The sequence below is a fragment of the Oncorhynchus gorbuscha genome, linkage group LG20, assembly GCF_021184085.1.
Source record: "Oncorhynchus gorbuscha isolate QuinsamMale2020 ecotype Even-year linkage group LG20, OgorEven_v1.0, whole genome shotgun sequence".
NCBI lineage: Eukaryota > Metazoa > Chordata > Actinopteri > Salmoniformes > Salmonidae > Oncorhynchus > Oncorhynchus gorbuscha.
Window position 1 is genome coordinate 26,795,827 of NC_060192.1, and position 14,250 is coordinate 26,810,076.

General features: G+C 43.8%; 1 protein-coding gene across 2 annotated transcripts in view; it reads right to left on the bottom strand.

Moving 5' to 3' along the window:
• Nucleotides 1-14,250, bottom strand: part of LOC124006779 (serine/threonine-protein kinase PAK 3) — a 93,188-nt gene that overhangs the window by 17,515 nt on the left and 61,423 nt on the right. For both annotated transcript variants that reach the window (XM_046316927.1, XM_046316928.1), the window contains one exon: nt 3,189-3,306. In XM_046316927.1, the coding sequence (XP_046172883.1) occupies nt 3,189-3,306 (118 nt within the window). The remainder of the gene's footprint in view (nt 1-3,188; nt 3,307-14,250) is intronic.

The window sequence follows — 14,250 nt, forward strand, 5'->3', positions numbered from 1 at the left end:
TTTGGGTGTATGTACATTTCTGACCCACTGGGAATGTGATGAAAGAAATAAAAACTGAAATAAATCATTCTCTCCACTATTATTCTGATATTTCACATTCTTAAAATAAAGTGGTGATCCTAACTGACCTAAGACAGGGATTTTTTTACTAGGATTAAATGTCAGGCATTGTGAAAAACTGAGTTTAAATGTATTTGGCTAAGGTATATGTAAACTTCTGACTTCAACTATATATGTGTCAGCCTACTAATCATACAAATAGGCCCTGTTATATTTCAAAATTAAAATCAAATTCGCTAGCCTATACTTGTAACTTTGTAGGCCGCGTGTGTTGCACCAGAATCACATGTTCACCAGAATCACATGTTCTCTTCTGCTTTATCATGGTTTGAATGATATGCATAATTCCAATCCATACAATACAGAATAATACAATACAGTACAGTAAGAGTCCACACTCAAAACGAAACGCCTACTGGATCTAGTTTCACCCAGGAGCATTTAACCTCAGCAAAAAAAAGAAACGTCCTCTCCCTGTCAACTGCGTTCATTTTCAGCAAACTTAACATGTGAACAACGGCGACATAAACTGAACATGTTCCACTGACATGTGACTAACAGAAATGGAATAATGTGTCCCTGAACATCAGTACCTGGTGTGGCCACCAGCTGCATTAAGTACTGCAGTGCTTCTCCTCCTCATGGACTGCACCAGATTTGCCAGTTCTTGCTGTGCGATGTTACCCTACTCTTCCACCAAGGCACCTGCAAGTTCCCTGACATTTCTGGGGGGAATGGCTCTCGCCCTCACCCTCCGATCCAACAGGTCCCAGACGTGTTCAATGGGATTGAGATCCAGGCTCTTTGCTGGCCATGGCAGAACACTGACATTTCTGTCATGCAGGATATAATGCACAGAACGAGCAGTATGGCTGGTGGCATTGTCATTGCTGGAGGGTCATGTCAGGATGAGCCTGCAGGAAGGGTACCACATGAGGGAGGAGGATGTCTTCCCTGTAACGCACAGCGTTGAGATTGCCTGCAATGACAAGCTCAGTCCGATGATGCTGTGACACACCGTCCCAGACCATGACGGAGCCTCCACCTCCAAATTGATCCCACTCCAGAGTACAGGCCTCTGTGTAACGCTCATTACTTCGATGTCCATCACCCCTGCTGAGACAAAACCGTGACTCGTCAATGAAGAGCACTTCTTGCCCGTCCTGCCTGGTCCAGCGATGGCGGGTTTGTGCCCATAGGCGACGTTGTTGCCGGGGATGTCTGGTGAGGACTTGCTTTACAACAGGCCTACAAGCCCTCAGTCTAGCCTCTCTCAGCCTATTGTGGACAGTCTGAGCACTGATGGAGGGATTGTGCGTTCCTGGTGTAACTCGAGCAGTTGTTGTTGCCATCCTGTACCTGTCTCGATGGTGTGATGTTCGGATGTACCGATCCTGTGCAGGTGTTGTTACACGTGGTCTGCCACTGCGAGGTCGATCTGCTGTCCGTCCTGTCTCCCTGTAGCGCTGTCTTAGACATCTCACAGTACGGACATTGCAATTTATTGCCCTGGCCACATTTGCAGTCCTCATGCCTCCTTGCAGGGATCCTGTGCATCTTTCTTTTGGAGTTTTTCCAGAGTCAGTAGAAAGGCCTATTTGATGTCCTAAGTTTTCATAACTGTGACCTTTATACCATCTGTAAGCTGTTAGTGTCTTAACGACCGTTCCACAGGTACATGTTCATTAATTGTTTATGGTTCATTGAACAAGCATGGGAAACAGTGTTTAAACCCTTTACAATGCAGATTTATGAAGTTATTTGGATTGTTACTAATTATCTTTGAAAGACAGGGTCCTGAAAAAGGGACATTTCTTTTTTTGCTGAGTATAGCTAGCTGCATCTATTGGCTTTTATGTTTTTCTGTCATGTGCAGTAGCCTAATGCCACAATTATTTCGGCTTTTTTGGCTTGGGATCATAAAATGTCTAATGTAGGGCTCATTAAATATCTAATGTAGGGCTCATTAAATGTCTAATGTAGGGCTCATTAAATGTCTAATGTAGGGCTCATTAAATATCTAATGTAGGGCTCATTAAATATCTAATGTAGGGCTCATTAAATGTCTAATGTAGGGCTCATTAAATGTCTAATGTAGGGCTCATTAAATGTCTAATGTAGGGCTCATTAAATATCTAATGTAGGGCTCATTAAATATCTAATGTAGGGCTCATTAAATGTCTAATGTAGGGCTCATTAAATGTCTAATGTAGAGCTCATAAAATGTCTAATGTAGGGCTCATTAAATGTCTAATGTAGGGTTCATAAAATATCTAATGTAGGGTCCATAAAATGTCTACTATAGGGCTCATAAAATATCTAATGTAGGGCTCATAAAATATCTAATGTAGGGCTCATAAAATATCTAATGTAGGGCTCATAAAATGTCTAATGTAGGGCTCATAAAATGTCTAATGTAGGGCTCATAAAATGTCTAATGTAGGGCTCATAAAATGTCTAATGTAGGGCTCATAAAATGTCTAATGTAGGGCTCATAAAATGTCTAATGTAGGGCTCATTAAATATCTAATGTAGGGCTCATAAAATGTCTAATGTAGGGCTCATTAAATGTCTAATGTAGGGCTCATAAAATGTCTAATGTAGGGCTCATTAAATATCTACTATAGGGTTCATAAAATATCTAATGTAGGGTTCATAAAATGTCTACTATAGGGCTCATTAAATATCTAATGTAGGGCTCATAAAATATCTAATGTAGGGCTCATAAAATATCTAATGTAGGGCTCATTAAATATCTAATGTAGGGCTCATAAAATGTCTACTGTAGGGCTCATAAAATGTCTAATGTAGGGCTCATAAAATGTCTAATGTAGGGTTCATAAAATGTCTAATGTAGGGCTCATAAAATATTTCATATAGGGCTCATTAAATGTCTAATGTAGGTCTCAAAAAATTCTAATGTGGGGCTAATTAAATGTCTACTGTAGGGCTCATAAAATGTCTAATGTAGGGCTCATAAAATGTCTAATGTAGGGCTCATAAAATGTCTAATGTAGGGCTCATAAAATATTTCATATAGGGCTCATTAAATGTCTAATGTAGGTCTCAAAACAATTCTAATGTGGGGCTAATTAAATGTCTAATGTAGGGCTCATAAAATGTCTTACTTCTCTGCAGACTGCAGCGATCTGGCCCTCGTCCATGCAGGTCTCAGTCACCACGTCAGTCAGTGAACCTCCAGCCAGGTATTCCATCACCACCCATAGCTCATCCCCTACCAGGTAACTACAAACAGAGGAGAGAGAGATGAAGTATACTAGTCCCTACCAGGTAACTACAGACAGAGGAGAGAGAGATGAAGTATACTAGTCCCTACCAGGTAACTACAGACAGAGGAGAGAGATGAAGTATACTAGTCCCTACCAGGTAACTACAGACAGAGGAGAGAGAGATGAAGTATACTAGTCCCTACCAGGTAACTACAGACAGAGAGAGAGAGATGAAGTATACTAGTCCCTACCAGGTAACTACAGACAGAGGAGAGAGATGAAGTATACTAGTCCCTACCAGGTAACTACAGACAGAGGAGAGAGATGAAGTATACTAGTCCCTACCAGGTAACTACAGACAGAGGAGAGAGATGAAGTATACTAGTCCCTACCAGGTAACTACAGACAGAGGAGAGAGATGAAGTATACTAGTCCCTACCAGGTAACTACAGACAGAGGAGAGATATGAAGTATACTAGTCCCTACCAGGTAACTACAGACAGAGGAGAGAGATGAAGTATACTAGTCCCTACCAGGTAACTACAGACAGAGGAGAGAGATGAAGTATACTAGTCCCTACCAGGTAACTACAGACAGAGGAGAGAGATGAAGTATACTAGTCCCTACCAGGTAACTACAGACAGAGGAGAGAGATGAAGTATACTAGTCCCTACCAGGTAACTACAGACAGAGGAGAGAGATGAAGTATACTAGTCCCTACCAGGTAACTACAGACAGAGGAGAGAGATGAAGTATACTAGTCCCTACCAGGTAACTACAGACAGAGGAGAGAGAGATGAAGTATACTAGTCCCTACCAGGTAACTACAGACAGAGGAGAGAGAGATGAAGTATACTAGTCCCTACCAGGTAACTACAGACAGAGGAGAGAGATGAAGTATACTAGTCCCTACCAGGTAACTACAGACAGACAGAGGAGAGAGATGAAGTATACTAGTCCCTACCAGGTAACTACAGACAGAGGAGAGAGATGAAGTATACTAGTCCCTACCAGGTAACTACAGACAGAGGAGAGAGATGAAGTATACTAGTCCCTACCAGGTAACTACAGACAGAGGAGAGAGATGAAGTATACTAGTCCCTACCAGGTAACTACAGACAGAGGAGAGAGAGATGAAGTATACTAGTCCCTACCAGGTAACTACAGACAGAGAAGAGAGATGAAGTATACTAGTCCCTACCAGGTAACTACAGACAGAGGAGAGAGATGAAGTATACTAGTCCCTACCAGGTAACTACAGACAGAGGAGAGAGATGAAGTATACTAGTCCCTACCAGGTAACTACAGACAGAGAAGAGAGATGAAGTATACTAGTCCCTACCAGGTAACTACAGACAGAGGAGAGAGATGAAGTATACTAGTCCCTACCAGGTAACTACAGACAGAGGAGAGAGAGATGAAGTATACTAGTCCCTACCAGGTAACTACAGACAGAGAAGAGAGATGAAGTATACTAGTCCCTACCAGGTAACTACAGACAGAGGAGAGAGAGATGAAGTATACTAGTCCCTACCAGGTAACTACAAACAGAGGAGAGAGAGATGAAGTATACTAGTCCCTACCAGGTAACTACAGACAGAGGAGAGAGAGATGAAGTATACTAGTCCCTACCAGGTAACTACAGACAGAGGAGAGAGAGATGAAGTATACTAGTCCCTACCAGGTAACTACAGACAGAGGAGAGAGATGAAGTATACTAGTCCCTACCAGGTAACTACAGACAGAGGAGAGAGATGAAGTATACTAGTCCCTACCAGGTAACTACAGACAGAGGAGAGAGAGATGAAGTATACTAGTCCCTACCAGGTAACTACAAACAGAGGAGAGAGAGATGAAGTATACTAGTCCCTACCAGGTAACTACAGACAGAGGAGAGAGATGAAGTGAAGTAACTACTAGTCCCTACCAGGTAACTACAGACAGAGGAGAGAGAGATGAAGTATACTAGTCCCTACCAGGTAACTACAGACAGAGGAGAGAGATGAAGTATACTAGTCCCTACCAGGTAACTACAGACAGAGAAGAGAGAGATGAAGTATACTAGTCCCTACCAGGTAACTACAGACAGAGGAGAGAGAGATGAAGTATACTAGTCCCTACCAGGTAACTACAGACAGAGGAGAGAGATGAAGTATACTAGTCCCTACCAGGTAACTACAGACAGAGGAGAGAGAGATGAAGTATACTAGTCCCTACCAGGTAACTACAGACAGAGGAGAGAGATGAAGTATACTAGTCCCTACCAGGTAACTACAGACAGAGGAGAGAGATGAAGTATACTAGTCCCTACCAGGTAACTACAGACAGAGGAGAGAGATGAAGTATACTAGTCCCTACCAGGTAACTACAGACAGAGGAGAGAGATGAAGTATACTAGTCCCTACCAGGTAACTACAGACAGAGGAGAGAGATGAAGTATACTAGTCCCTACCAGGTAACTACAGACAGAGGAGAGAGATGAAGTATACTAGTCCCTACCAGGTAACTACAGACAGAGGAGAGAGAGATGAAGTATACTAGTCCCTACCAGGTAACTACAGACAGAGGAGAGAGAGATGAAGTATACTAGTCCCTACCAGGTAACTACAGACAGAGGAGAGAGATGAAGTATACTAGTCCCTACCAGGTAACTACAGACAGAGGAGAGAGATGAAGTATACTAGTCCCTACCAGGTAACTACAGACAGAGGAGAGAGATGAAGTATACTAGTCCCTACCAGGTAACTACAGACAGAGGAGAGAGAGATGAAGTATACTAGTCCCTACCAGGTAACTACAGACAGAGGAGAGAGATGAAGTATACTAGTCCCTACCAGGTAACTACAGACAGAGGAGAGAGAGATGAAGTATACTAGTCCCTACCAGGTAACTACAGACAGAGGAGAGAGAGATGAAGTATACTAGTCCCTACCAGGTAACTACAGACAGAGGAGAGAGATGAAGTATACTAGTCCCTACCAGGTAACTACAGACAGAGGAGAGAGATGAAGTATACTAGTCCCTACCAGGTAACTACAGACAGAGGAGAGAGATGAAGTATACTAGTCCCTACCAGGTAACTACAGACAGAGGAGAGAGAGATGAAGTATACTAGTCCCTACCAGGTAACTACAGACAGAGGAGAGAGAGATGAAGTATACTAGTCCCTACCAGGTAACTACAGACAGAGGAGAGAGATGAAGTATACTAGTCCCTACCAGGTAACTACAGACAGAGGAGAGAGAGATGAAGTATACTAGTCCCTACCAGGTAACTACAGACAGAGGAGAGAGATGAAGTATACTAGTCCCTACCAGGTAACTACAGACAGAGGAGAGAGAGATGAAGTATACTAGTCCCTACCAGGTAACTACAGACAGAGGAGAGAGAGATGAAGTATACTAGTCCCTACCAGGTAACTACAGACAGAGGAGAGAGATGAGTCCCTACCAGGTAACTACAGACAGAGGAGAGAGAGATGAAGTATACTAGTCCCTACCAGGTAACTACAGACAGAGGAGAGAGATGAAGTAAGTACTAGTCCCTACCAGGTAACTACAGACAGAGGAGAGAGAGATGAAGTATACTAGTCCCTACCAGGTAACTACAGACAGAGGAGAGAGATGAAGTATACTAGTCCCTACCAGGTAACTACAGACAGAGGAGAGAGAGATGAAGTATACTAGTCCCTACCAGGTAACTACAGACAGAGGAGAGAGATGAAGTATACTAGTCCCTACCAGGTAACTACAGACAGAGGAGAGAGATGAAGTATACTAGTCCCTACCAGGTAACTACAGACAGAGGAGAGAGATGAAGTATACTAGTCCCTACCAGGTAACTACAGACAGAGGAGAGAGAGATGAAGTATACTAGTCCCTACCAGGTAACTACAGACAGAGGAGAGAGAGATGAAGTATACTAGTCCCTACCAGGTAACTACAGACAGAGGAGAGAGATGAAGTATACTAGTCCCTACCAGGTAACAGACAGAGGAGAGAGAGATGAAGTATACTACAGACAGAGGAGAGAGAGATGAAGTATACTAGTCCCTACCAGGTAACTACAGACAGAGGAGAGAGATGAAGTATACTAGTCCCTACCAGGTAACTACAGACAGAGGAGAGAGAGATGAAGTATACTAGTCCCTACCAGGTAACTACAGACAGAGGAGAGAGAGATGAAGTATACTAGTCCCTACCAGGTAACTACAGACAGAGGAGAGAGATGAAGTATACTAGTCCCTACCAGGTAACTACAGACAGAGGAGAGAGAGATGAAGTATACTAGTCCCTACCAGGTAACTACAGACAGAGGAGAGAGATGAAGTATACTAGTCCCTACCAGGTAACTACAGACAGAGGAGAGAGATGAAGTATACTAGTCCCTACCAGGTAACTACAGACAGAGGAGAGAGAGATGAAGTATACTAGTCCCTACCAGGTAACTACAGACAGAGGAGAGAGAGATGAAGTATACTAGTCCCTACCAGGTAACTACAGACAGAGGAGAGAGATGAAGTATACTAGTCCCTACCAGGTAACTACAGACAGAGGAGAGAGATGAAGTATACTAGTCCCTACCAGGTAACTACAGACAGAGGAGAGAGATGAAGTATACTAGTCCCTACCAGGTAACTACAGACAGAGGAGAGAGATGAAGTATACTAGTCCCTACCAGGTAACTACAGACAGAGGAGAGAGAGATGAAGTATACTAGTCCCTACCAGGTAACTACAGACAGAGGAGAGAGATGAAGTATACTAGTCCCTACCAGGTAACTACAGACAGAGGAGAGAGATGAAGTATACTAGTCCCTACCAGGTAACTACAGACAGAGGAGAGAGATGAAGTATACTAGTCCCTACCAGGTAACTACAGACAGAGGAGAGAGAGATGAAGTATACTAGTCCCTACCAGGTAACTACAGACAGAGGAGAGAGAGATGAAGTATACTAGTCCCTACCAGGTAACTACAGACAGAGGAGAGAGAGATGAAGTATACTAGTCCCTACCAGGTAACTACAGACAGAGGAGAGAGATGATGAAGTATACTAGTCCCTACCAGGTAACTACAGACAGAGGAGAGAGAGATGAAGTATACTAGTCCCTACCAGGTAACTACAGACAGAGGAGAGAGAGATGAAGTATACTAGTCCCTACCAGGTAACTACAGACAGAGGAGAGAGATGAAGTATACTAGTCCCTACCAGGTAACTACAGACAGAGGAGAGAGATGAAGTATACTAGTCCCTACCAGGTAACTACAGACAGAGGAGAGAGATGAAGTATACTAGTCCCTACCAGGTAACTACAGACAGAGGAGAGAGATGAAGTATACTAGTCCCTACCAGGTAACTACAGACAGAGGAGAGAGATGAAGTATACTAGTCCCTACCAGGTAACTACAGACAGAGGAGAGAGAGATGAAGTATACTAGTCCCTACCAGGTAACTACAGACAGAGGAGAGAGATGAAGTATACTAGTCCCTACCAGGTAACTACAGACAGAGGAGAGAGATGAAGTATACTAGTCCCTACCAGGTAACTACAGACAGAGGAGAGAGAGAGATGAAGTATACTAGTCCCTACCAGGTAACTACAGACAGAGGAGAGAGAGATGAAGTATACTAGTCCCTACCAGGTAACTACAGACAGAGGAGAGAGAGATGAAGTATACTAGTCCCTACCAGGTAACTACAGACAGAGGAGAGAGAGATGAAGTATACTAGTCCCTACCAGGTAACTACAGACAGAGGAGAGAGAGATGAAGTATACTAGTCCCTACCAGGTAACTACAGACAGAGGAGAGAGATGAAGTATACTAGTCCCTACCAGGTAACTACAGACAGAGGAGAGAGAGATGAAGTATACTAGTCCCTACCAGGTAACTACAGACAGAGGAGAGAGATACTAGTCCCTACCAGGTAACTACAGACAGAGGAGAGAGAGATGAAGTATACTAGTCCCTACCAGGTAACTACAGACAGAGGAGAGAGAGATGAAGTATACTAGTCCCTACCAGGTAACTACAGACAGAGGAGAGAGAGATGAAGTATACTAGTCCCTACCAGGTAACTACAGACAGAGGAGAGAGAGATGAAGTATACTAGTCCCTACCAGGTAACTACAGACAGAGGAGAGAGATGAAGTATACTAGTCCCTACCAGGTAACTACAGACAGAGGAGAGAGATGAAGTATACTAGTCCCTACCAGGTAACTACAGACAGAGGAGAGAGATGAAGTATACTAGTCCCTACCAGGTAACTACAGACAGAGGAGAGAGAGATGAAGTATACTAGTCCCTACCAGGTAACTACAGACAGAGGAGAGAGAGATGAAGTATACTAGTCCCTACCAGGTAACTACAGACAGAGGAGAGAGAGATGAAGTATACTAGTCCCTACCAGGTAACTACAGACAGAGGAGAGAGATGAAGTATACTAGTCCCTACCAGGTAACTACAGACAGAGGAGAGAGAGATGAAGTATACTAGTCCCTACCAGGTAACTACAGACAGAGGAGAGAGAGATGAAGTATACTAGTCCCTACCAGGTAACTACAGACAGAGGAGAGAGAGATGAAGTATACTAGTCCCTACCAGGTAACTACAGACAGAGGAGAGAGAGATGAAGTATACTAGTCCCTACCAGGTAACTACAGACAGAGGAGAGAGAGATGAAGTATACTAGTCCCTACCAGGTAACTACAGACAGAGGAGAGAGAGATGAAGTATACTAGTCCCTACCAGGTAACTACAGACAGAGGAGAGAGAGATGAAGTATACTAGTCCCTACCAGGTAACTACAGACAGAGGAGAGAGAGATGAAGTATACTAGTCCCTACCAGGTAACTACAGACAGAGGAGAGAGAGATGAAGTATACTAGTCCCTACCAGGTAACTACAGACAGAGGAGAGAGAGATGAAGTATACTAGTCCCTACCAGGTAACTACAGACAGAGGAGAGAGATGAAGTATACTAGTCCCTACCAGGTAACTACAGACAGAGGAGAGAGATGAAGTATACTAGTCCCTACCAGGTAACTACAGACGAGGAGAGAGAGATGAAGTATACTAGTCCCTACCAGGTAACTACAGACAGAGGAGAGAGATGAAGTATACTAGTCCCTACCAGGTAACTACAGACAGAGGAGAGATGAAGTATACTAGTCCCTACCAGGTAACTACAGACAGAGGAGAGAGAGATGAAGTATACTAGTCCCTACCAGGTAACTACAGACAGAGGAGAGAGAGATGAAGTATACTAGTCCCTACCAGGTAACTACAGACAGAGGAGAGAGAGATGAAGTATACTAGTCCCTACCAGGTAACTACAGACAGAGGAGAGAGAGAAGTATACTAGTCCCTACCAGGTAACTACAGACAGAGGAGAGAGATGAAGTATACTAGTCCCTACCAGGTAACTACAGACAGAGGAGAGAGATGAAGTATACTAGTCCCTACCAGGTAACTACAGACAGAGGAGAGAGAGATGAAGTATACTAGTCCCTACCAGGTAACTACAGACAGAGGAGAGAGATGAAGTATACTAGTCCCTACCAGGTAACTACAGACAGAGGAGAGAGATGAAGTATACTAGTCCCTACCAGGTAACTACAGACAGAGGAGAGAGATGAAGTATACTAGTCCCTACCAGGTAACTACAGACAGAGGAGAGAGATGAAGTATACTAGTCCCTACCAGGTAACTACAGACAGAGGAGAGAGAGATGAAGTATACTAGTCCCTACCAGGTAACTACAGACAGAGGAGAGAGAGATGAAGTATACTAGTCCCTACCAGGTAACTACAGACAGAGGAGAGAGAGATGAAGTATACTAGTCCCTACCAGGTAACTACAGACAGAGGAGAGAGATGAAGTATACTAGTCCCTACCAGGTAACTACAGACAGAGGAGAGAGATGAAGTATACTAGTCCCTACCAGGTAACTACAGACAGAGGAGAGAGATGAAGTATACTAGTCCCTACCAGGTAACTACAGACAGAGGAGAGAGAGATGAAGTATACTAGTCCCTACCAGGTAACTACAGACAGAGGAGAGAGAGATGAAGTATACTAGTCCCTACCAGGTAACTACAGACAGAGGAGAGAGATGAAGTATACTAGTCCCTACCAGGTAACTACAGACAGAGGAGAGAGAGATGAAGTATACTAGTCCCTACCAGGTAACTACAGACAGAGGAGAGAGATGAAGTATACTAGTCCCTACCAGGTAACTACAGACAGAGGAGAGATGAGATGAAGTATACTAGTCCCTACCAGGTAACTACAGACAGAGGAGAGAGAGATGAAGTATACTAGTCCCTACCAGGTAACTACAGACAGAGGAGAGAGAGATGAAGTATACTAGTCCCTACCAGGTAACTACAGACAGAGGAGAGAGAGATGAAGTATACTAGTCCCTACCAGGTAACTACAGACAGAGGAGAGAGAGATGAAGTATACTAGTCCCTACCAGGTAACTACAGACAGAGGAGAGAGATGAAGTATACTAGTCCCTACCAGGTAACTACAGACAGAGAGAGAGTCCCTACCAGGTAACTAGAGAGAGAGAGATGAAGTATACTAGTCCCTACCAGGTAACTACAGACAGAGGAGAGAGAGATGAAGTATACTAGTCCCTACCAGGTAACTACAGACAGAGGAGAGAGAGATGAAGTATACTAGTCCCTACCAGGTAACTACAGACAGAGGAGAGAGAGATGAAGTATACTAGTCCCTACCAGGTAACTACAGACAGAGGAGAGAGAGATGAAGTATACTAGTCCCTACCAGGTAACTACAGACAGAGGAGAGAGAGATGAAGTATACTAGTCCCTACCAGGTAACTACAGACAGAGGAGAGAGAGATGAAGTATACTAGTCCCTACCAGGTAACTACAGACAGAGGAGAGAGATGAAGTATACTAGTCCCTACCAGGTAACTACAGACAGAGGAGAGAGAGATGAAGTATACTAGTCCCTACCAGGTAACTACAGACAGAGGAGAGAGAGATGAAGTATACTAGTCCCTACCAGGTAACTACAGACAGAGGAGAGAGAGATGAAGTATACTAGTCCCTACCAGGTAACTACAGACAGAGGAGAGAGATGAAGTATACTAGTCCCTACCAGGTAACTACAGACAGAGGAGAGAGAGATGAAGTATACTAGTCCCTACCAGGTAACTACAGACAGAGGAGAGAGAGATGAAGTATACTAGTCCCTACCAGGTAACTACAGACAGAGGAGAGAGAGATGAAGTATACTAGTCCCTACCAGGTAACTACAGACAGAGGAGAGAGATGAAGTATACTAGTCCCTACCAGGTAACTACAGACAGAGGAGAGAGATGAAGTATACTAGTCCCTACCAGGTAACTACAGACAGAGGAGAGAGATGAAGTATACTAGTCCCTACCAGGTAACTACAGACAGAGGAGAGAGATGAAGTATACTAGTCCCTACCAGGTAACTACAGACAGAGGAGAGAGAGATGAAGTATACTAGTCCCTACCAGGTAACTACAGACAGAGGAGAGAGATGAAGTATACTAGTCCCTACCAGGTAACTACAGACAGACAGAGGAGAGAGAGATGAAGTATACTAGTCCCTACCAGGTAACTACAGACAGAGGAGAGAGAGATGAAGTATACTAGTCCCTACCAGGTAACTACAGACAGAGGAGAGAGAGATGAAGTATACTAGTCCCTACCAGGTAACTACAGACAGAGGAGAGAGATGAAGTATACTAGTCCCTACCAGGTAACTACAGACAGAGGAGAGAGATGAAGTATACTAGTCCCTACCAGGTAACTACAGACAGAGGAGAGAGATGAAGTATACTAGTCCCTACCAGGTAACTACAGACAGAGGAGAGAGATGAAGTATACTAGTCCCTACCAGGTAACTACAGACAGAGGAGAGAGAGATGAAGTATACTAGTCCCTACCAGGTAACTACAGACAGAGGAGAGAGAGATGAAGTATACTAGTCCCTACCAGGTAACTACAGACAGAGGAGAGAGATGAAGTATACTAGTCCCTACCAGGTAACTACAGACAGAGGAGAGAGAGATGAAGTATAGTATACTAGTCCCTACCAGGTAACTACAGACAGAGGAGAGAGAGATGAAGTATACTAGTCCCTACCAGGTAACTACAGACAGAGGAGAGAGAGATGAAGTATACTAGTCCCTACCAGGTAACTACAGACAGAGGAGAGAGAGATGAAGTATACTAGTCCCTACCAGGTAACTACAGACAGAGGAGAGAGAGATGAAGTATACTAGTCCCTACCAGGTAACTACAGACAGAGGAGAGAGAGATGAAGTATACTAGTCCCTACCAGGTAACTACAGACAGAGGAGAGAGATGAAGTATACTAGTCCCTACCAGGTAACTACAGACAGAGGAGAGAGAGATGAAGTATACTAGTCCCTACCAGGTAACTACAGACAGAGGAGAGAGAGATGAAGTATACTAGTCCCTACCAGGTAACTACAGACAGAGGAGAGAGATGAAGTATACTAGTCCCTACCAGGTAACTACAGACAGAGGAGAGAGAGATGAAGTATACTAGTCCCTACCAGGTAACTACAGACAGAGGAGAGAGATGAAGTATACTAGTCCCTACCAGGTAACTACAGACAGAGGAGAGAGAGATGAAGTATACTAGTCCCTACCAGGTAACTACAGACAGAGGAGAGAGATGAAGTATACTAGTCCCTACCAGGTAACTACAGACAGAGGAGAGAGAGATGAAGTATACTAGTCCCTACCAGGTAACTACAGACAGAGGAGAGAGATGAAGTATACTAGTCCCTACCAGGTAACTACAGACAGAGAAGAGAGAGATGAAGTATACTAGTCCCTACCAGGTAACTACAGACAGAGGAGAGAGATGAAGTATACTAGTCCCTACCAGGTAACTACAGACAGAGGAGAGAGAGATGAAGTAT